The 24,294-nt window shown below is 45.3% G+C and overlaps 1 protein-coding gene across 1 annotated transcript in view; it reads left to right on the top strand.

Annotated features, from left to right (window-relative positions):
• ZNF398 (zinc finger protein 398) overlaps positions 1-24,294 on the top strand; it is a 38,873-nt gene that overhangs the window by 2,835 nt on the left and 11,744 nt on the right. Inside the window, exons 2-4 of the mRNA XM_010369173.2 lie at positions 3,699-4,094; positions 16,557-16,683; positions 17,538-17,651. Coding sequence (XP_010367475.1) covers positions 3,699-4,094; positions 16,557-16,683; positions 17,538-17,651 — 637 coding nt within the window. The remainder of the gene's footprint in view (positions 1-3,698; positions 4,095-16,556; positions 16,684-17,537; positions 17,652-24,294) is intronic.

Below are 24,294 nucleotides of genomic sequence, written 5' to 3'. Positions count from 1 at the left end.
CTTACTACTCAGTGTCAGCATTACCTGGGAGTTTGTTAAAAATACAGAATCTCAGGCCGTGTACCATGGCTCATGCCTGTAATTCCAGCACTTTGGGAGGCTGAGGCAGGCGGATCACTTGAGCTGAGGAGTTTGAGACCAGCCTAGGCAACATGGTGAAACCCTGTCTCTACCAAAAATACAAAAATTAGCGGGACATGGTGGTGTGTGCCTGTGGTTCCAGCTACACAGGAGGCTGAGGTGGGAGAATCGCTTGAGCCCATGAGATGGAGGTTGCAGTGAGCTGAGATTGCACCACTGCACTCCAGCCTGGGTGACAGTGAGACCCCACCCCAAAAAACCAAAAACAAAACCCAACAGAATCTCAGTTTTCCTCACAGACCTACTGAATCAAAATCTGTGCTTTGACAAGATCTCCAGGTGATTCTCCCCAGGCCCCCCCACCCCGCCCACACTGTCTCAAGCTCTGTCCCAGGCTGGAGTACAGTGGCACAATCTCAGCCTACTGCAACTTCCGCCTCCCAGGTTCAAGTGATTCTATGGCCTCAGCCTCCCGAGTAGCTGGAATTACATCGCTTGCCACCACACCCAGCTAATTTTTGTGTTTTTAAGTAGAGATGGGGTTTCACCATGCTGGTCAGGCTCATCTCAAACTCCTGACCTCAGGTGATCCACCTGCCTAGGCCTCCCAAAGTGCTGGGATTACAGGCGTGAGCCACCACGCCCAGCCAGCCCCTCCAGCTGATTCTTATTTATGTTAGTTGGAGAACAACTGTACTAAAAGCTGAAGGACTGTGCTGAGGCTTTATAGTAGCCACTTTATGGAATGGGACAAGCAGCATGGAGGGCACGAGTCAATGTTGAGGTCCCCACTAAGCTTAGAAACCATTGGTGTGTGGTGACAGCAGTTTACTTGGTGGTTTCCTCTAGGTGTGCTTACTAATCTGCTTACAGGAATGGGAGAAAGAATGATTGGACTGATTGAAGGCTGGAGGTTACCTGAGCAGGTGAGGCAGAAAGACATGAGAGAAGGGGGTTTGGAAGTGACTGACATGATCAACTGGAGAAAAAAACAAAGCCAGAAATGGGCAGATAAACCAGGAGCAAATGGAATGGTCAAAGAACTAGGTGAAATGAGAATAAGGTAATGGGCAAGCTGGAAAGATGGCTGGAAAGATGAAGAGAGTGGCTTATCAGGTTCATAGAGTTAGAAGGCTTTGTATACGTCATCCTAGTCCAACTTATTCATTGTGAAAATTTTTTCCTTTTATACTACTCTTTGTTTCAAAGTAAATTATTTCGGAGCAGCCTTTTATTTTCTTGGAAAGATCAATAACCCAGGAGTTATAGGATACAATGAGCTATGGTCATGCCACTGTACTCCAGCCTGGGTGACCCTGTCTCTAAAAATAAAAAATAATAAAATAAAATTGAGCTATAGAAGACACTCTGAGGTGGCTGGTTTGCATGCTAGCCTATTTATTTATTCACTCATTCAACAAATTTTTTTTTTTTATTTTTATTTTTGAGACTGAGTCTCATTCTGTCGTGTAGGCTGGAGTACAGTGGCACAGTCTTGGCTAACTGTAACCTCCACCTCCTGGGTTCAATTGGTAAGCGGATAACATTTAAACTATCCATCTTAGACTTTAAAATCATATAAAATAACGTGGCCAGACGCGGTGGCTCACGCCCGTAATCCCAGCACTTTGGGAGGCCGAGGAGGGTGGGTCACGGGGTCAGGAGATCAAGACCATCCTGGTGAACACAGTGAAACCCCGTCTCTCCTGAAAATACAAAAAATTAGCTGGGCCTGGTGGCACCCTCCTGTAGTTCTAGCTACTAGGGAGGCTGAGGCAGGAGAATCCCTTGAACCCGGGCAGCAGAGGTTGCAGTGAGCTGAGATGGCACCACTGCACTCCAGCCTGGGTGACAGTGTGAGACTGTCTCAAGAAGTAAATAAATAAGTAATAAATAAATAAATAAATAATGTGATTTCCCTTAAAGACTTTTTTTTTTTTTTTTTTTGAGACGGAGTCTCGCTCTGTCACCCAGACTGGTGCGATGTCACTCACTGCAAGCTCCACCTCCTGGGTTCATGCCATTCTGCTGCCTCAGCCTCCCAAGTAGCTCGGACTACAGGCGCCTGCCACCATGCCTGGCTAATTTTTTGTAGTTTTAGTAGAGACAGGGTTTCACCATGTTAGCCAGGATGGTCTTGATCTCCTGACCTTGTGATCCACCTGCCTTGGCCTCCCAAAGTGCTGGGATTACAGGCATGAGCCACTGCGCCCGGCCTAGATTTCTTTCTTTCTTTTCTTTTTTTTTTTTTTTTTGAGTTTTGCTGTTGTTGCCCAGGCTGGAATGCAATGGTGCAATCTCGGCTCACCGAAACCTCTGCCTCCTGAGTTCAAGCGATTCTCCTGCCTCAGCCTCCTGCGTAGCTAGGATTACAGGCATGCGCCAACATGGCTGGCTAATTTTGTATTTTTAGTAGAGACAGGATTTCACCATGTTGGTCAGGTGGGTCTCGAACTCCCGACCTCAGGTGATCGGCCTCTCAAAGTACTGGGATTACAGGTGTCAGCCACCTACCACGCCTGGCCTCTTTTTTTTTTTCTTTTTTTTTTAGAGACAGAGTCTCCCTCTGTTGCCCATGCTGTAGTGCAGTGGCATAATCTTGGCTCACTGCAACCTCCAGTTCTCAGGTTCAAGCGATTCTCCTGCCTTGGCCCCCCGAGTAGCTGGTGTTACAGACAGACGTGCACCATCACCTGGCAAATTTTTGTATTTTTAGTAGAGATGGGGTTTCACCATGTTGGCCAGGCTGGTCTCGCACTCCCAAACTCAGGTGATCTGCCCACCTCGGCCTCCCAAAGCGCTGGGATTACAGGCATGAGCCACCACTGCCAACCACAATTTGTTTTTTTGAATAGTTCAATAATTATTTATTAGTGGGTCACAAAGGCACACACCTGTAGCCCCAGCTACTTGGGAGGTTGAGGCAGGAGGGTTGCTTGAGTGAGCCAGCCTGGGCAACATAATGAGACCCCAAGACCTTGTCTCTAAAAAGAAACAAAAAATGTATTGATTGTAGGCCAAAGTTTGCCTGTCTGAAAATTTCGTTATGTTGGTTTTAGTTCTGCCCTCTGGAGTAACATAGTGTAAGATGAAATAAGTCTATTCTGCCTTCTGTTTTGTAACCCTCATTATTTGAAAACAGCCCTCATGTTTTCTTCAGATTCAAGATTCTTAGCTTATTCAGCCATTACCGAATGGTGTGGTTGTAGTTTGTAAACAGGGTGATTGACAGGTCTAGAGCATAAGTCTATAATGGATTTATCAGAGGGCACTAGGTTCAGTGAGGCCTGGAAAGGATCCCTGTACACATTTGCCTTTTCCAGAGACAGAGGATGCTGCAGCAACCTAAGCTGCTGGGCCTTATATTGGAAGAAATATACCAGACTAGTTCAAGAGCCAATTTCATTAATTCACTGTTTTACCCAATCTATCCCAGAACCACCACGTCAGGTCTCTTGGCTGTTGTTGCCAGTGAGCTTCAGAAAGATGAGACAGTACTAAAATTATATTCAAATTAATCTCTGCTGGACAGTTAAGCAGTCCTTATCTGATTTTAGTTTGAAGTTAGGGTTCCGTCTAATGCTCAATGTCTTGTTCCATCTTTCCACTGCATGCAGACATCTGAATGGGACTCCGAGTGCCTTACATCCCTGCAGCCCCTTCCTCTTCCTACACCCCCAGCAGCAAATGAGGCACACCTGCAGACAGCAGCTATCTCTCTGTGGACAGTGGTGGCCGCCGTGCAGGCTATAGAGAGGAAGGTGGAGGTCCACAGCCGGCGACTCCTACACCTAGAAGGTCGGACAGGGACAGCAGAGAAGAAACTAGCCAGCTGTGAAAAGACAGTTACCGAGCTTGGGAACCAGTTGGAGGGCAAGTGGGCTGTGCTGGGGACCCTGCTGCAGGAGTACGGGCTGCTGCAGAGGCGGCTGGAGAACTTGGAGAACCTGCTGCGCAACAGGAACTTCTGGATCCTGCGGCTCCCTCCAGGTATTAAGGGAGATATCCCAAAGGTAATACCTTCATTTCCAGATGTAAAGTGGTACCACTAAAACTTATACTAGTAGTAGTCTTGGTCATTCAGTTACTTAGATATTTTTATTTCCTTTTAAAGTTTCTTTAAATGTCTCAGGCTGAAAGAATCATGAAAGTGTTTTATGTTTGTCTATTTGGGAAACGTTTTATATTTAATTTAGTACCCATCTAGAGTGCCAAGATTCAGATTGGAAACCTCTTTCCAGACCAAAGTTGGCTATCTGGTAGATGGATTTTTTTTCTCTTTTGGTTTATCCTACCCATTACCTATGAACCGCTTCTTTCTTCGTTAACTTGTGTGCCAGAATCTTGGGGAGGAGACTACATAAATATTCACTGAAATCAGTCAATCTGAGGCTGGGCACGGTGGCTCATTCCAGCATTTTGGGAGGCTACGGTAGGCAGATACCTGAGGTCAGGAGTTCGAGACCAGCCTGGCCAACGTGAGGAAACCCTGTCTCTACTAAAAATACAAAAATTAGCCAGGTGTGGTGGTGCATGCCTGTAATCCCAGCCACTCCGGAGGCTGAGGCTGGAGAATAGCTTGAACCCGGGAGTTGGAGGTTGCAGTGAGCTGAGATCACGCCATTGCATGCCAGCCTAGGCAACAAGAGCAAAACTTACTCTCAAAAAAAAAAAAAAAAAAGCCTGGCGAGATGGCTCACGCCTGTAATAGCAGCACTTTGGGAGGCTGAGGCAGGTGGATCTCCTGAGGTCAGGAGTTTGCAACCAGCCTGGCCAACATGATGAAACCCCGTCTCTACTTAAAATACAAAAATTGGCCAGGATGGTGGCTCACACCTGTAAACCCAGCACTTTGGGAGGCCGAGGAAGGCAGATCACGAGGTCAGGGGTTTAAGACTGACCTGGCCAACATGGCCAATAAGGCGAAACCCCATCTCTACTAAAAATTTAAAAAGTAGCTGGGCATGGTGGCGGGTGCCTGTAATCCTAGCTACTTGGGAGGCTGAGGCAGGAGGATTGCTTGAACCCGGGAGGTGGAGGTTGTAGTGAGCCTAGATCGTGCCATTGCACTCCAGTCTGGGTGACAAGAGCAAGACTCCATCTCAAAAAAAAAAAAAGTTATCTGGGCATAGTGGCGGGCACCTGTAATCCCAGTCAGGAGGCTGAAACAGGAGAATTGCTTGAACCCGGGAGGTCTGGGTGGCCCTGTCTCTAAAAATTAAAAAATAAATAAATAAATAAAAATTGGCTGGACGCGGTGGCTCACACCTGTAATCCCAGCACTTTGGGAGGCCAAGGCAGGTGGATCACGAGGTCAGGAGTTCGAGATCAGCCTGGCCAACATGGTGAAACCCTGTCTCTACTAAAAATACAAAAATTAGCCTGGCATGGTGGCATGCATCTGTAATCCCAGCTACTCAGGAGGCTGAGGCAGGAGAATCGCTTGAACCTGGGAGGCAGAGGTTGCAGTGAGCAAAAATCATGCTACTGCACTACAGCCTGGGTGACAGAGCAAGACCCTGTCTCAAAAAAGAAAAAAAAGTAAGCTACAAGAGATAGCCCTGAGGAAGCTGGTTTGCATGCAAGCCTATTTATTTACTGTTTCATTCATTCAACAAAAATTTGTGTTTTTTTGTTTGTTTTTTGAGATGGAATCTTGCTCTGTTGCCCAGTCTGGAGTGCAGTGACGTGATCATAGCTCACCACAACCTCAAACCCCTGGACTCAAGCCATCCTCATACTTCAACTGAGACTATAGGCGTGTTTCACCGCACTCAGTTAGCAAATATTTTTTGAATGCTTACTATTTGCTATCAACATCCTGAGGGCATAGCAGCAAACAATTCACTTAAGCTCCTCTGGAGCTTAGGTTTTTTTGAGGAAAGAAAAATAATATAAACCCACATACACATTTAGATGCTTTGATAAAAATAAAACAAAGTGCCCTCTGGTAATCTGTTTTCATATTTTCAATTGGATGTCAGAGAAGCTCTCATAAAGAAGCTAATATTTAAGCTGATTCTTAAAGGTGAGGAAGGATTCAACTGTGAGAAGATCTGAGAAAGAGCTTTCCAGGCAGAAAGAATAGCTATGCAAAGTCCCTAAGGCACAAACAGATTTGGAACCCTGAGGCAAAGGAAAGATGCCAGTGAGTTGGTATGGATGAATGAGCAAGAGCGTGACTGGAGAAAGGGGCAGGGGTCAGATCATTTAGGGTGGTGTTTTTCAGCCCTGGCTGTACGTAAGAATCACCTGGGGCCAGTTGTGGTGGCTCATGCCTGTAGTCCCAGTACTTTGGGAGGCTGAGGTGGGCAGATCACGAGGTCAAGAGATTGAGACCAGCCTGGCCAAGGTGGTGAAACCAGTCTCTGCTGAAAATACAAAAGTTAGGTAGGTGTGGTGGCAGGTTTCTGTAATCCCGGCTACTCGGGAAGCTGAGGCAGGAGAATCGCTTGAACCCGGGAGACGGAGGTTGCAGTGAGCCAAGATTGTGCCACTGTACTCCAGCCTGGGCAACAGAATGAGACTCCGTCTCCAAAAAAAAAAAAAAAAAAACAAAAAAAGAAGAATCACTTGGTAGGGTTTTAAAATTTTGATGAGCATCACATCCAGATTCTGACCTAATAGGTCCAGGATGGAGCCTAAGCATGAATAATTTTTTTAAAAACCTCCATAGATGATTCTAATAAATGGCTAGGGTTGTGAACCACTGATGTGTAGGGCATTTAGGACCAAGGAAAGGAATTTGGATTTTTAACTAAGGTGTAATGAGGAGAAATTGGAGGGTTTGAAGCAGAGGAATTATATTTGGTTTTATCTTTTGAAAGAATCCCTTTGGCTGCTTTGTGGAGAATGAATCGTGGAGGCAAGAACGGAAGAAGGGAGGGAGGAAATACTAAGGCAGGGAGGGATGCAGGCGGCTTGGATGAGGGTAGCAGTTGCAGAGATGGAGAGAAGTGGACAGATGCAGGGTGTTTGGTGGTAGAACTGACAATAAGAGTTATTGATGGGAAGGCCAGGTGCAGTGGCTCACGACTGTAATCCCACCACTTTGGGGGGCCAAGGTGGGCGGATCACGAGGTCAGGAGTTTTAGACCAGCCTGGCCAACGTGGTGAAACCCCGTCTCTACTAAAAATACAAAAAAAATTAGGTGGACATGGTGGTGGGCACCTGTAATACCAGCTACTTGGGAGGCTGAGGCAGGAGAATCACTTGAACTTGGGAGGGAGAGGTGGCAGTGAGCCGAGATTGCGCCACTGCACTCCAGCCCGGGTGACAGTGCAAGACTCCATCTCAAAAAAAAAAAAGGGGGGGTACTGATGGGAATTAGGAAATAAGGCATTAAGAACAGTAATTTTAGACCAGTCGCGGTGGCTCACGCTTATAATCCTAGCACTTTGGGAGGCCGAGGCAGGTGGATCATCTGAGGTGAGGAGTTTGAGACCAGCCTGACCAACATGGATAAATCTCTACTAAATATACAAAAAAATTAGCTGGGCGTGGTGGCACATGCCCGTAATCCCAGCTACTTGGGAGGCTGAGGCAGGAGAATTGCTTGAACCCAGGAGGTGGAGGTTGCAGTGAGCCGAGATTGTGCCACTGAACTCCAGCCTGGGCATCAAGAGCGAAACTCCATTTCAAAAAAAAAAGAACAATAATTATAAATTTACTGTGTGGTACTTTAGTTAGAATTTACTATTCTAAGTGTTCTACTTATTTTAAGGCATATGAGTCTCATAATAACCCAACTTGCCTGAGATCACATAGTTACTTAATATAAATAACAAAGTTGTGTGTTAAGTAGGTTGGCTCCAGAGCAGATGCTCTTAACCACATCAGGTTTACTGACTCAGGCTTTCGACTTGAAGAACTGGGTAGATGGTTTTGGCGTTTCCTTGAGAGGAATAACTTGGGGAAGCGTGGCCTTGGAGGTGGGAGGAAATTAGGAGTTCACCTTTGACAATGTTAGGTTTGAAATGCCTGTGATACTTTCAGGAGAGACGTTTAGTAGACTAAGAAAGTCCAGGACCGGCCGGGCGTGGTGGCTCACGCCTGTAATCCCAGCACTTTGGGAGGCCAAGGCAGGCGGATCACGAGGTCAAGAGATCAAAACCATTTTGGCCAACATGGTGAAACCCCATCTCTACTAAAAGTACAAAAATTAGCTGGGCAATGGTGGCGCTCGCCTGTAGTCACAACTACTCGGGAGGCTGAGGCAGGAGAATTGCTTGAACCCAGGAGGTAGAGGTTGCAGTGAGCCGAGATCGTGTCATTGCATTCCAGCCTGGGCGACAGAGCAAGAGTCCGTCCCTCCCAAAAAATAAAAATAAAAATAAAAAAGAAGGAAAGGCTGATGAGGTAGAGGAAAAACAAACAGGAAAGTATGTGGTGTCACAGGGCCAAGGAGAATAAAAAGCATCCCAAGTAGAGAGTTGTCATTTGTGTTACCTGTGTTACTGGGAGGTTTAGAAAGATGAGGACAGTGAGTATAATTTGTCTATATAGATGTCACTGGTGGCTTTTACAATAATTGCTTGTGTGGACTGGTGGGATAGAAGACTGAATGGAGCAGGTTTTGAAGAGTAAATAGGAAGAGAGAAAATGGAAAGATGATCAACAACTCTTTTAGATTTTTCTGTGAAGTGTGGTGGAGGATGAATGAGGAAGTACCTGGGAAGGATATTAGAGACATTTCTCATAGAGAACCTTCTCCATAGTACATTTATTTGTGCATCTGGAGCTCCTCCAGAAGTTCTTGGGATAATTTAAATTTAGTGTTCATGGCCGGGCGTGGTGGCTCACACCTGTAATCCCAGCACTTAGATTAGAGGAATGTGCCACCATGCCTAGCTAATTTTGTATTTTCAGTAGAGACAGGGTTTCACCATGTTGGTCAGGCTGGTCTCGAACTCCTGACCTCAGATGATCCGCCTGCCTCAGCCACCCAAAGTTCTGGAACTACAGGTGTGAGCCACCAGGCCCAGCCAATGTGATACTTTGATACATTTGTATAAACTGTAATGATAAAATGAGGGTAATTAGCATATCCATCACCTGAAGCATTTATCATTTCTTTGTGTTTGGAACACCAAAAAATCCTCCCTTCTAGACCGGGCGTGGTGGCTCACGCCTGTAATCCCAGCACTTTGGGAGGCCAAGGTGGGTGGATCATGAGGTCAGGAGATTGAGACCATCCTGGCTGACACGGGGGTCTCTACTAGAAATACAAAAAATTAGCTGGGTGTGGTGGTGGGCACCTGTAGTCCCAGCTACTTGGGAGGCTGAGGCAGGAGAATGGAGTGAACCTGGGAGGTGGGACTTGCAGTGAGCCGAGATTGCACCACCACACTCTAGCCTGGGCGACAGAGCGAGACTTCATCTAAGAAAAAAAAAATCCTCTCTTTTAGCTATAAGTTATTGTTAACTATAATAACTGTACAGTGCTATATAACGCTAGAACTTACTCCTTTAATCTAGCTGTACTTTTTTGTCTGTTAACTGACCTTTTCCTATCTCCTCCACCCACTACCCTTCCCAGCCTCTAGTAACCACCATTCTACTCTCTCCTACTGAGATCAGCTTTTGCCCCGACTGGTCTCAAACTTCTGGGCTCAAGCAGTCTGCCCACCTTGGCCTCCCAAAATGCTGGGACTGCAGGCATGAGCCGCTGTTCCTGGCTGTGGTGTTTAACGTTCTGTGCCAGGCTTATTTCATTTAACACAATGTCTTCCAGATTCATCCATGTTGCTGCGAATGACAGGATTTCATTTTTTATTATGGCTTCACAGTATACCATTGTGTGTGTGTGTGTGTGTGTGTATGTATATATATATATATATCACCTTTTTCAAGTCCATCCATTGATGGGCACTTAGGCTGATTCCATCGCCTGGCTGTTGTGAATAGTGCTGCTATAAACATCGAAGTGCAAATATCTCATCAGTTACTGATTTCCTTTCCTTTGAATATATACCCAGCAGTGGGACTGCTGGAACCTAGGGTAATTCTGTTTTTAGTTTTTTGAACCTCCATACTGTTTTACATAACGGCTGTAATAATTTACATTCCCAACAACGGTGTATCAGAATTCGCCTTTCTGTGAATGTTCTAGCATTCATTATTCTTTGTCTTTTAGATAATTGACCATTCTAAGTGGGGTGAGATAATACCTAATTGTGGGTTTTTTTTTTTTTCAACAGTCTTGCTCTGTCACCCAGGCTGGGGTGCACTGGCACAATCTCAGCTCACTGTAACATCTGCCTCCTAGGTTCAAGCATTTCTTCTGCCTGAGCCTCCCAAGTACTTGGGATTACAGGTGTGTGCCACCACGCCTGTATTTTTATTAGAGACAGGGTTTCACCATGTTGACCAGGCTGGTCTCGAACTCCTGACCTCAAGTGATTAGCCTGCCTTGGCCTCCCAAGTGCTGGGATTACAGCGTGAGCCCCTGCGCCTGGCCTCATTGTGGTTTTTTTTGGTTTGTTTTGCTTTTTTAATTTTTGTATTTTCACTAGAGACAATGTTTTACCATGTTGACCAGTCTGGTCTTGAACTCCTGACCTCAGGTGATCCATCTGCCTCGGCTTCCCAAAGTGCTGGGATTACAGGCATGAGCCACTGCACCTGGCCGAGTACCTTAATTTTCCTAGAAAACTCTGAGATTTCTTCACAGAATAACTCCAGTTTTTGCCTAGGGATAAGTGCCTAGCTTTAGACCAGTCTATACTAGGAAGTGGGATTCTCTTCTGCATATGGTCATTCCCTACATGCAGTCTTAACCCCAACAAGGCAGAATTACAGTCCTCCTCTGAATGCACTCTTCAGTTTCCCTCACTTGAATGTTTTCTCCATTCCCATTAGGACTAGCCAAAGTCACATCTCTTTTAGAGTCAGGCCGGCCCCATGTCTTGTCCATGTCATTCATTTGCAGATAGTCATATTCCCCTTCGGGGCAGAAACCATATTTTAATTATCTCAGTGCTTAGGGAAAACCTTGTATGTAGTGGATACTCAGAATGATTTCTCGTGTCAATTAAGTACACTTTGTGTTTGTATCTAACTCTGAGTAACTGTTTAGAAGTAATGTCCTCCACCCTCCTGAAGCTCATAGCTTTAGATTATCACCTTTCTTCTTGAAAACATTGTGAACTCCTAGAGATTGGTCTGTGTCTTACTTTTCCTGTATCCTTTCAGTACCCCATATAGTTTTTTGCAGTCAGGAAACACTTAGTAAATAGTAAAGATTTTTAGACTGAGGGGGCTGGAGTGGGGGCGGGCTGCTGGCTGAGATGGTGTCTGCTCCGCACCCCAAGGAAGCCTGTCAGGAGGAGGGGGGCTTTCTCCAACGCTGCCCTCTTCACCCTTGGAACTTTCCCAGGATTCCTCAGATTTCCCCAGTGCCCCTTTGGCACTGTGTCTTCTCCTCTTTGCCCTGCCTCCTCCCTGTCCCACCACTACCTCCTCACCCTGTCTCTCCCTTCTCCTCTTTGCTCTGGCTCCTTGCCACCAGGATCTTTTCCCAACTTTTTTTTTCTTACTAGAGACAATGGGCTGACAACCTGACTTCCAAAAAATATTAATTGAGGAAAGGTAAAAACTAGTTTTTAGGCCAGGTGTGGTGACTCAAGCCTGTAATTCCAGGGCTTTGAGAGGCTGAGCTCAGAGGATTGCTTGAGGCCAGGTGTAGGATACCAGTCTGGGCAGCATAGCCAGACCCATCCCTACAAAAATTGTTTCTAAAGATTTGAGTCGCCATAATGGCGTGTGCCTGTCGTCCCAGCTACTTGGGAAGCTGAAATGGGAGGATCTCCTGAGCCACGATCACATCACCGCACCCCAATTTGGGTGACAGAGTGAGACCCTGTCTTAACAACAAAACAAAACAAAAAACAAAAACTAGTTACCAGATTCTGAATGCCTAACATACAAGCATACAAGGTGGCAGGATGAGTACATAAAGATGCAAAAAGTACTCAAGCACCTATTAAATGAAAAGCAAACATACCAGGAAAAACTTCAGCACCTGCTTGAAGAACTAAGAGAGGAATTAGTAGAAAAGCTAAGGACTTAGAAGAAATGAAGCTTCAGGTATTAACTCAAAAAAGGAGAATTGTTAAAAGCCCAAATACAACAAGAATTAGAAACTCCAGTGTTTTTGCAGTTGGGATGAAGAAGTGGAAAAGTATAGAGCTGCAAGCTTTGCTATAAACATAAATTTCTTCAATCAGAATCTAAACACTAGGAAGAAGAATTTGCATATAGTTTAGAAAAAAACCCTAAAATTTGAATTAGAGATTTATTTTTATTTTTATTTATTTATATTCTTTTCAAGACAGGGTCTTGCTCTTGCCCAAGCTGGAGTGCAGTGGTGCTATCTTGGCTAACTGCAGCCTTAAGGCTCAAGTGAACCTCTTGCCTCAGTCTCCCAAGTGGCTGGGACTACAGGTGTGCAATACCACAGCTGGCTAATTTTTTTTTTTTTTTTTTGGCAGGGGATGGAGTCTCGCTTCATCGCCCAGGCTAGAGTGCAGTGGCGCCATCTCGGCTCACCGCAAGCTCCGCCTCCCAGGTTCACGCCATTCTCCTGCCTCAGCCTCTCAAGTAGATGGGACTACAGGCGCTACTATATATATATATTCAGAAGCTAAAGTAGCAGATTTAGGGGCTGAAAAAGAGAATTCTGGTGCTCAGTTAGAAAATGTCCTAAGAGGCCGGGCGCGGTGGCTCAAGCCTGTAATCCCAGCACTTTGGGAGGCCGAGATGGGTGGATCACGAGGTCAGGAGATCAAGATCATCCTGGCTAACACGGTGAAACCCCGTCTCTACTAAAAAAATACAAAAAACTAGCCGGGCGAGGTGGCGGCGCCTGTAGTCCCAGCTACTCGGGAGGCTGAGGCAGGAGAATGGCGTAAACCCGGGAGGCGGAGCTTGCAGTGAGCTGAGATCCGGCCACTACACTCCAGCCTGGGCGACAGAGCAAGACTCCGTCTCAAAAAAAAAAAAAAAAAAGAAAGAAAGAAAATGTCCTAAGAACACAGGTGTGGCAGTTGGCTGAGATGTGGTTACAGTCAGGTCCCAGGAGGCCAAAAATGTCACCTAAACTATAAATTAAATGCTCGGAAAAAGAGCCACAATCAAACAATGAACAAAATACCTGGGTTTTTTGTTTGTTTGTTTGTTTTTAAGACGGAGTTTTGCTCCTGTCGCCCGGGCTGGAATGCAGTGGGGTGATCTCAGCTCACTGCAACCTCCGCCTCCCAGGTTTAAGTGATTCTCCTGCCTCAGCCTCCTGAGTAGCTGGGATTACAGGCATGCGCCATCACGCCCAGCTAATTTTTTTTTTTTTTTTTTTTTTTGAGGCAGAGTCTCACTCTGTCGCCGGGGCTGGAGTGCAGTGGCTGGATCTCAGCTCACTGCAAGCTCCGCCTCCCGGGTTTACGCCATTCTCCTGCCTCAGCCTCCCGAGTAGCTGGGACTACAGGCGCCCGCCACTTCGCCCAGCTAGTTTTTGTATTTTTAGTAGAGACGGGGTTTCACCGTGTTAGCCAGGATGGTCTCGATCTCCTGACCTCGTGATCCGCCCGTCTCGGCCTCCCAAAGTGCTGGGATTACAGGCTTGAGCCACCGCGCCCGGCCTTTTTTTTTTTTTTAAACAGAGTTTCGTTCTTGTTGCCTAGGATGGAGTGCAATGGTGTGATCTCGGCTCACTGCACCCTCCACCTTCTGTATTCAATCAGTTCTCCTGCTTCAACCTCCCGAGTAGCTGGGATTACAGGCATGTGCCACCACGCTGCCAGCTAATTTTGTATTTTTAGTAGAGACGGGGTTTTCTCCATGTTGGTCAGGCTGGTCTTGAACTCCCAACCTCAGGTGATCTACCTGCCTCGGCCTCCCAAAGTGCTGGGATTACAGGTGTGAGCCACTGCACCTGGCCACGCCCAGCTAATTTTTGTATTTTTAGTAGAGACGGGGTTTCGCCATGTTGGCTAGGCTGGTCTCAAACTCCTGACCTCAGGTGATCCACCTGCCTTGGCCTTCCAAAGTGCTGGGAGCCATCACGCCTGGCCAAAATACCTTTTTAATCATTAAAGATTACGTAAAATTGAACAAGAAAGAAATACCCTGACCAGGCTGGGCATGGTGGCAGTGGCTCATGCCTGTGATCCCAGCAGTTTGGGAGGCTGAAGTAGGTGAATTTTTGTTTTGTTTTTTTGTTTTTTGAGATGGAGTCTTATTCTATTGCCCAGGCTGGAGTGCAGTGGCGCAGTCTCGGCTCACTGCAAGCTCCACCTCCCAGGTTCATGCCATTCTCCTGCCTCAGCCTCCTGAGTCGCTGGGACTACAGGCGCCCGCCACCATGCCTGGCTAATTTTTTCTATTTTTAGTAGAGACGGGGTTTCACCATGTTAGCCAGGATGGTCTAAATCTCCTGACCTCGTGATCTGCCCGCCTTGGCGTCCCAAAGTGCTGGGATTACAGGCGTGAGCCACCACGCCCTGCAAGGTGAATCATTTGCGGTCAGGAATTCAAGACCAGCCTGACCAACATGGTGAAACCCCATGTCTACTAAAAATACAAAAATTAGCCGGGCATGGTGGTGTGGACCTGTAATCCCAGCTACTCGGGAGACTGAGGCAGGAGGATTGCTTGAATCCAGGAGACAGGTTGCAGTAAGCTGAGATAGTGTCACTGCATTCCAGCCTGGGTGACCGAGCAAGACTCCATCTTAAAGAAAGAAATACACTGACCACTAAAGTCAAAAAGCAAAACTTTCAAGCATACTAGAAATAACAGCCATAAAACTAGAGGCAACAAGAGTCAGCTAGAAAGGGAAAGGAAAAAGATTCAAAGTGAACTGGATGGTTTACAGTTAGACAATGAAAGTCTCAGACCAGCTATTGAACACCACAAAGTGCCCTTAGTAAAAAAATATCGTGTGTTAATATGTAAGGCACCAGATGCCAAGGAAGAAGGTTGTAAAAGACTTGTGGTATTACAGGAAGAAAAGCTAGAAGAATTTGAGAACAAGTTAGCGGATAGAAAATGAAAGTGGAGCCCGATGTCTGGAAGCAATCTGAAAAGCATCAGTGTGAAAAGAAACTGTGGGAGGCCGGGTGCGGTGGCTCACACCTGTAATCCCAGCACTTTGGGAGGCTGAGGCTGGTGGATCACGGGTCAGGAGCTCGAGACCAGCCTGACCAACATGGTGAAACTCCATCTCTACTAAAAATACAAGAATTAGCGGTGTGTGGTGGCGGGCACCTGTAATCCCAGCTACTCGAGAGGCTGAGGCAGGAGAATTGCTTGAAGCCGGGAGGCAGAGGTTGCAGTGAGACGAGATCGCACCACTGCACTCCAGCCTGGGTGTACAGTGACACTCTGTCTCTAAAAACAAAAACAAAAACAAAAAAAAAAAAGAAAAGGAAAGAAAATGCAGAGGAAGAAAAAAAATGAAAATTTTGACCTGGAATAGTAAATCAGTAGTTTTCAGATCCAATCCAAGCTACCTCACTTTCAGAGTTCAAACCAAATGCTGAAGGAAACGATGGAGACATTAAAATAGGAATGCTGAAATATAAGAAATCAAGCTGAAAAAGTCTAACTAGAAGTAAAAAAGATACTGGAAAAAGAACAGGCACAGCAGTTAGAAGAAAAGCATATGCTTCATGAATGTATCTCAGAGAAATGTATCGTTAAGCTAAAGAGAAATTGCAGTGAGCTGCAGTTGCCCAGAAAAAGAGGAAATCTTGCCCTGAAAACATTTGAAGAGATGGTAGGACAAGGTGTACATCTTGGAGGCAGGTAGAGAAGACATGGAAACAAAATTGGGTTTTAAATAGACAAAATGTTCCATTTGAAGAATATGCAAAGCTTCAGAAGAGACTAAAGGATGCACACAGAAGACATCATGAGTTCTGAAGTTTAATTTTGGTTCCTAACCTGCCTCCAAAGTCAATCCTGTTTGCTCTCAGTCATCAGCCATGGTATTATCCTTTCCTCCGCATGTGCAGGGTGAACAGCATCACAGGGAACTCTGTACTTGGCAAAATACTGGAGGAAATAGAAACAACACAAAGAAAACAAGTAGAGGAATTTTGGGTCTCCTGGAGAGTGATGCTCTTAGAGAAAAGGCATTTTTAAAGAGGTGAAATCAAAGACTCAATAAAGCCTGAAGTTTGAACATACATGATATTTAGATATTTTATTACTGCTTACCAGAATACTGGAATGTGCCTCAAGAAAAGGTCCCAGCTTTATTTAAGGTACTCGTGCTGTATTGCGTGAGTACTGGGATTTTAGGATTTACTAATGACAAGTGAAGCATTAAAAGAAACTGTTTCAGAGATATTTAGAATATTTGTTGACCACCCTTTGAAAATGTAAAATAAAATGAAAGGAACTAATTGGGGGAAAGAGATTTATTGAATGACTGAATTATAATGGGAGGAACTAACCCATGTGATTGTAATTTTAGGTGCCTGTGGCATTTGATGATGTCTCCATCTACTTTTCCACTCCAGAGTGGGAAAAATTAGAAGAATGGCAAAAGGAACTTTACAAGAATATCATGAAAGGCAACTATGAGTCTCTCATCTCCATGGGTGAGGCTGAGTTGACACCTTTTGAATGAAGTGACAGCAGCTCCAAGAGGGCTCAAAACAGTCCCTTTTCCTCCAGTGACCTCATTCTCACTCTGTCTTCACACACTTCAAATTCTGGTTTCAAGCCAAAAGATGACCAGTTCGGGCCGGGCGCGGTGGCTCAAGCCTGTAATCCCAGCACTTTGGGAGGCCGAGACGGGCGGATCACGAGGTCAGGAGATCGAGACCATCCTGGCTAATATGGTGAAACCCCGTCTCTACTAAAAATACAAAAAACTAGCCGGGCGAGGTGGCGGCGCCTGTAGTCCCAGCTACTCGGGAGGCTGAGGCAGGAGAATGGCGTGAACCCGGGAGGCGGAGCTTGCAGTGAGCTGAGATCCGGCCACTGCACTCCAGCCTGGGTGACAGAGCGAGACTCCGTCTCAATAAAAAAAAAAAAAAAAAAAAAAAAAAGATGACCAGTTCATTCTTGCTAAATAGGAATCATAATCTCTCCTTTTACCAAATTTTAGGACAGAGAATGAAGTTCAGGGTTATGGGTGTGACAGCTGGTGGTTTCCATGGGTATTCTTTACTTTGAAAGGAGCTTGACTTCTCCCCCTTGAGGCACACTGTCACTCTGAAAGCAGTGCTAACCTAGCACATGTGCTTTCCCCACACATTACATCTCCACTGCCTGCTTTCCTGAATAGATAGCCACAGTTGAAGGTGGATAGATGGGAAGAAGTGATATGAAGTCTAAAAGAAATTGCCTGGGCCTATGACCACAAAGCTTCAGCTCAGCCTTGATGGCAATTAGTTGTCTTCCTCATTTATCTTTTTGTCATACCCTCTCTTCCTTTTTCTTCTCCTAGATTATGCTATAAATCAACCTGATGTCTTATCTCAGATTCAACCAGAAGGGGAACATAATACAGAGGACCAGACAGGGCCAGAGGAAAGTGAGATTCCCGCCGACCCCAGTGAAGGTAAGTGGGAGAAGAGATTCCTACTTCTTGTCTCCCTTTCCTGGTCAGAGATGGTGGCTCAGAACTAAGCAGGGCTTAGGGACTTCTAGAGCCATTCATTGCTAAAGCAACTAGATTCTGAATGTGTCATCAGGCATTTAAATATAAAAGGGAGCTTAGAGGTCACCTTGTCCAGTGTCTTCACTTATCAGTACTACACATCTAACAGTTACTAGTTGTATTCCCTGACACAAGTACTGATACCTAGCTGTTTAGTAAAATAAACATGTCCTTGCATGATGAAGGAGGCAGTCATGCTCATCTGGACTAAAGTGGCTTGAGCAAACGTAAGCGTGGCCCTTCTTAAGTGCTGAAGGGACTAGGAGTCTGCATGGTCCCTCCAAGATGCATGGCATCAGTAGACACTGATGACATCCACCTGGGCAACAGGGATTTTTCTCAGATCTGGAAAGCTGGCTATCATGAACTCTTCCTAACTTTTTGGCTGGCAGTTGCTTAATATTGTGTGGGAAAGACTGCCAACCAAAGTCCGGTTGTATTGTTTCTCTCATGCCTCACCTTTGCTGTCAGAAAATTCTCATACACTTTTTTTTTCTTTGTTGGATAGAAGCACACAGAAAGTTCATCCTCCAGGCATCTCTGTTACATGAACTTCTCTTACAACCCACCTGCTGTCCCATACAGTTATTTTTTTTTTTCTTTATTTTTTTTTTTTGAGACGGAGTCTTGCTCTGTCGCCAAGACTGGAGTGCAGTGGCGTGATCTTGACTCACTGCAAGCTCCACCTCCCGGGTTCACGCCATTCTTCTGCCTCAGCCTCCTGAGTAGCTGGGACTACAAGTGCCTGCCACCAGGCCCAGCTAATTTTTTCTATTTTTCAGTAGAGACCAGGGTTTCACCATGTTAGCCAGGATGGTCTCGATATCCTGACCTCGTGATCCGCCCACCTCGGCCTCCCATAGTGCTGGGATTACAGGCGTGAACCACTGCCACAGTTATTTTTTCCTAACATTTTATTATGAAAATTTTCAATCAGAAAAGTTAAAGTAGTTTTATAGTGAACACCTGGATATCCAGCGCCTAAATTCTACCACTAACATTATACCATCCATCCTTATCGTGCATATATCTATCACTGCCACTCCATCTAGCCATCTATTATTTATTTATTTATTTATTTATTTTGGAGATGGAGCCTCACTCTGCCCCCCAGGCTGGAATGCAGTGGTGCGATCTTGGCTCACTGCAACCTCCACCTCCCAGATTCAAGCGATTCTCCGGCTCAGCCTCCTGAGTAGCTGAGATTACAGGTGCTTGCCACCATGCCTGGCTAATTTTTGTATTTTAAGTTGAGACAGGGTTTCAGCATGTTAGCCAGGCTGGTCTTGAACTCCTGACCTCAAGTGATCTGCCTACCTTGGCCTACCAAAGTGCTGGGATTACAGGCATGAGCCACCGCACCCAGCCATCTATCCTATTTTTGATGTATTTCAAAATCAGTAAAGACATCAATGCATTTTCCTATAAATAGTCCAGCGTGAATATTATTAACCTAGAGTTCAATGTTTGTTTTTTTCTTTTCAGGTAAATTTTACATATAATGAAATTTCAAGTCTTAATTGAGTTTTAAGCAATGCACACATCTGCCACACATTTATTATTATTATTATTATTATTTTGAGATGGAGTCTCTGTCGCCCAGGCTAGAGTGCAGTGGTGTGATCCTGGCTCACTGCACCCTTTGCCTTCCAGGCTCAAGTGATTCTCCAGCCTCAGCCTCCTGAGTAGCTTGGATTACAGGCATGCACCACCACACCCAGCTAATTTTTGTGTTTTTAGTAGAGATGGGGTTTCATCATGTTGGCCAGACCGGTCTTGAAATCCTGACCTCAAGTGATCCACCGGCCTCAGCCTCCCAAAGTGCTGGGATTACAGGAGTGAGCCACTGCGCCCCGCCATATTATTTTTTAAGAATGTGCAGGTGATTGCATTTAGGCAGTATAACAGGTTGAATTTTACTAATCTTTATATCACAGATGTAAGTAATGAGGCTAAAATACCACCAATAAAGATGAGTGACTTGACTACAGAAAGATTTCTTATTGGGTATATTTCTTTGGTCTACATTATTATTTATCTGACATAGCCCTCGGCAAGTACAAATGAATATATCATTGTATTTTATGGGATGGGTGAAAAAGATAACTAATTAGGTTTTGTAATAACGTATCAAAGTTTCATTTTACTGTCATCTTGTCACTTTGTTTTTACCATGGTTTTTCAAGATGCTTGTGCCTCAACCTCCCGAGTAGCTGGGACTATAGGCATGTGCCATCATGCCCAGCTAATTTTTGTATTTTTAGTGATGATGGGGTTTCGCCATGTTGCCCAGGCTGATCTCGAACTCGTGGTCTCTGGTAATCCACCCACCTCAGCCTTCCAAAGTGCTGGGAATATAGGCGTGAGCCACCGCACCTGGCCAGTTATTTTCTTTTGGTTGATCAAATTGTCAACTTCACAATTTCTTTTGTTTGTTTTTAAGACAATGTCTGGCTCTATTGCCCAGGCTAGAGTGCAGTGCCATGATCTGAGATCACTGCAACCTGTGCCTCCTGGGCTCAAACCATCCTCCTACCTCAGCCTCCCAAGTAGCTGGGACGACAGGCACACACCACCATGCCTGGCTAATTTTTGTATTTTCTGTAGAGATGTGGGTTTGCCATGTTGCCCATGCTGGTTTTGAACTCGTGAACTCAAGTGATTCGCCTGCTTCAGCCTCCCAAGGTGCTGGGATTACAGGCCTGAGCCACCACACCCAGCCTCAGTACTTGTTTTCTTTAAAAAAAAAAAAATGCGGCCGGGCGTGGTGGCTCAAGCCCGTAATCCCAGCACTTTGGGAGGCCGAGACGGACGGATCACGAGGTCAGGAGATCGAGACCATCCTGGCTAACACGGTGAAACCCCGTCTCTACTAAAAATACAAAAACTAGCCGGGCGAGGTGGCGGGCGCCTGTAGTCCCAGCTACTCGGGAGGCTGAGGCAGGAGAATGGCGTAAACCCGGGAGGCGGAGCTTGCAGTGAGCTGAGATCTGGCCACTGCACTCCAGCCTGGGTGACAGAGCGAGACTCCGCCTCAAAAAAAAAAAAAAAAAAAAAAAAAATGCTCCTGGTTCTGTTGGAGAGCCCAAAGACCACTCCCAGATTTGGTGATCTGCTAGGAGGACTCACAGTATTCCCATATGGTTGTACTCACAGCAAGATTTGTTAGAATGATACAAAGTAATATCAGCAAAGGGAAAAGGTGCCCGGGAGAAAGTCTGGAGGAAACCAGGGATAGGCTTCCCAGAGTCCTCTCCCAGTGGAGTCTCATAGGATACACTTAATAGTTCCAGTAACGAGTTGTAACAACCAGAAAAGCTCATTAGACACTCAGTGCCCAAGGTTTTTATTGGGGGCTAATCACATACATACCCTCTGTCTAGCACTTACCCAAATTCCAGACTCCTAGAAGGAAAGCATGTGTTCTGCATATACCACAGTGTTTGACACACACAGTCATGCGCTGCTGAACAATGGGGATATCTTCTGAGAAATGCATCATTAGTTGATTTTGTCGTTGTGCAGACATCATAGCGTGAACTCACACAAACTAGATGATGTAGCGTTCTATGTACCTAGGCTATATGGTATAGCCTATGGCTTCTAGGCCACAAACTTATACAGCATGTTATTGTCCTGAATACCGTAGGCAATTGTAACACAAGGGTAATTGTGTATCTAAACACATGTAAAGATAGGAAAGGTACAGCAAAAATCTCTTATAAAAGTTACAAAATCAGGCAGGTGCAGTGACTCACACCTGTAATCCCAGCACGTTGAGGCCAAGGCGGATGGATCATGAGGTCAGGAGATTGAGACCATTCTGGCTAACACGGTGAAACCCTGTCTCTACTAAAAATACAAAAAATTAGCCAGCTGTGGTGGTGGGCGCCTATAGTCCCAGCTACTCGGGAGGCCAAGGCAGGAGAATTGCTTGAACCCAGGATGCAGAGGTTGCAGTGAGCCGAGATTGTGCCACTGCACTCCAGCCTGGGCAACAGAGCGAGACTCCGTCTCAAAAAAAAAAAAAAAAAAAGATACAAAATGGTACACCTCTATAAGGCACTTGCCATGAATGCAGCTTGCAGGACTGGAAGTTGTTCTGATTGGGTCAGTGAGTGAATGTGAAGGCCTAGGACATTACTGTACTACTGTAGACTTTATATAAACACTATATACTTAGGCCACACTAAATTTACAGAAATTTTTTTTTTTTTTTTTTTGAGCCTCCTGGGTTCAAGTCATTCTCCTGCCTCAGCCTCCCGAGTAGCTGGGACTACAGGCACGTGCCACCACGCCTGGCTAATTTTTTGTTTTTTTAGAAGAGACGGGGTTTCACCATATTAGCTAGGATGGTCTCGATCTGCTGACCTCGTGATCCACCCACCTCAGCCTCCCAAAGTGCTGGGATTATAGGCATGAGCCACTGCGCCTGGCCAAAAAATTTTTTCTTTAACCATAAATTAACCTTAGCTTACTGTATTACTTTATAATACAGTAATATACTTGTATAATAATACTTTAAAATACAGTAATATACTTTTATTATTTTTTAACTTTCTGACTTTTGTAATAACACAGTGTAAAACACATTGTACGTATATACAAAAATATTTTTTCTTTATACCCTTTTTCTATAACTTTTTCGTATTTTTAAATTTTTTACTTATGTTTTTGAAATAGAGTCTCGTCCTGTTGCCCAGGCTGGAGTGCAGTGACGTGATCTCCACTCACTGCAACCTCCGCCTCCTGGGTCAAGCGATTCTCCTGCCTCAGCTTCCCCAGTAGCTGGGATTACAGGCACGTGCCCCCATGCCCAGCTAATTTTTGCATTTTTAATAGAGACAAGGTTTCACCATGTTGGCCAGGCTGGTCTCAAACTCCTGGCCTCATGATCCACCTGCCTCGGCCTCCCAAAGTGCTGGGATTTACTTTTTATTATTTATTTATTTTGAGATGGAATCTTGCTCCGTAGCCCAGGCTGGAGTACAACGGTGTGATCTCGGCTCACTGCAACCTCCACCTCCCAGGTTCAAGTGATTCTCCTGCCTCAGCCTCCCAAATAGCCTGTAGGCTCGAACCACCACACCTGGCTAATTTTTAAATTTTATATAGAGATGGGGTATCGCCATGTTGCCCGGTGTGGTCTCAAACACCTGGACTCAAGTGATCTGCCTGTCTTGGCCTTCCAAAGTGCTGGGATTACAGATATGAGCCCCCATGCTTGACAGTGGCCTGTTTTTGACCAAAATACCATTATGCGATGCATGACTCCATGTGTCTTGCTCAAAACTGTCCTTATGTTCAGCACAAATATAAACCTTTGACTATTATACAAATGTTACGTGGTACGTGACTGCAGTTAGGTATAGCCAACTCATCATTTAGGGGAAGTTTTGTATCAGCATAGAGACTACATACAGTAGTCCCCCTTTACTGATGGTATCATTTTCCATCTCGAGATGGTATAGATTCCATCTCAAGAATTTTCCACAGTTTGTTACCTGCCATCAACTGTGATCTGAAAATATTAAATGGAAAATTCCAGAAATAATTTATAAGTTTTAAATTGTTTGCCATTCTGAATAGTATGATGAAATCTTGCGCTATCCTGCTGTGTCCCATCTGGGGCGTGAATCATCCCTTTGTCTAGTGTATCCACACTGTATACACTACCTGGCCATCAGTCACTTAGAAGTCATGTCAACTATGGCGGTATTGCAGTGCTTATGTTAAGTAACCCCCCCCCCCCCCCGCTCCCCTGCTTTTTAAAAACAAATAATGGCCCCAAACTGCAAAAGTAGTGACAGTGGCAATTCAGATGTATCAGAGAAGCCATCAAGTGCTTCCTTCATGTGAAAAGGTGAAATTTCTTGACTTAAGAAGGAAGGAAGGAAATTACATGCTGAGGTTGCCAAGATCTCTGGTAATAACAAATCTTCTATGAAAATGTGAAGAAAGTAGCCGGGCGCGGTGGCTCAAGCCTGTAATCCCAGCACTTTGGGAGGCCGAGACGGGCGGATCACGAGGAGATCAAGACCATCCTGGCTAACATGGTGAACCCCGTCTCTACTTAAAAAATACAAAAAACTAGCCGGGCGAGGTGGCGGGCGCCTGTAGTCCCAGCTACTCGAGAGGCGGAGGCAGGAGAATGGCGTAAACCCGGGAGGCGGACCTTGCAGTGAGCTGAGATCCGGCCACTGCACTCCAGCCCGGGCGACAGAGCAAGACTCCATCTCAAAAAAAAAAAAAAGAAAATGTGAAGAAAGTAAAAGAAATTTGTACTAGTTTTACCGTTGCACCTCAAACTGCAAAAGTTACGGCCACAGTGTGTGATAAATACTTAGTTAATATGGAAACAGCATTAAAGGCAAGTATAGGCATATCCAGGATATTGTGGGTTCAGTTCCAGACTACTGCAATAAAATGAATATTGCAGTACAAGTCACAATAACTTTTGTTTTCCCAGTGATGTGAAAGTTTACACTATGCTATACAGTCTATTAAGTTGGCAATAACATTATGTCTAAAAAAACAATGTACA

This window comes from Rhinopithecus roxellana, chromosome 6 (assembly GCF_007565055.1).
Source record: "Rhinopithecus roxellana isolate Shanxi Qingling chromosome 6, ASM756505v1, whole genome shotgun sequence".
Taxonomy (NCBI): Eukaryota; Metazoa; Chordata; class Mammalia; order Primates; family Cercopithecidae; genus Rhinopithecus; species Rhinopithecus roxellana.
The sequence above is the reverse complement of the archived record's forward strand: the minus strand, read 5'-3'. Positions and strand labels throughout refer to the sequence as shown.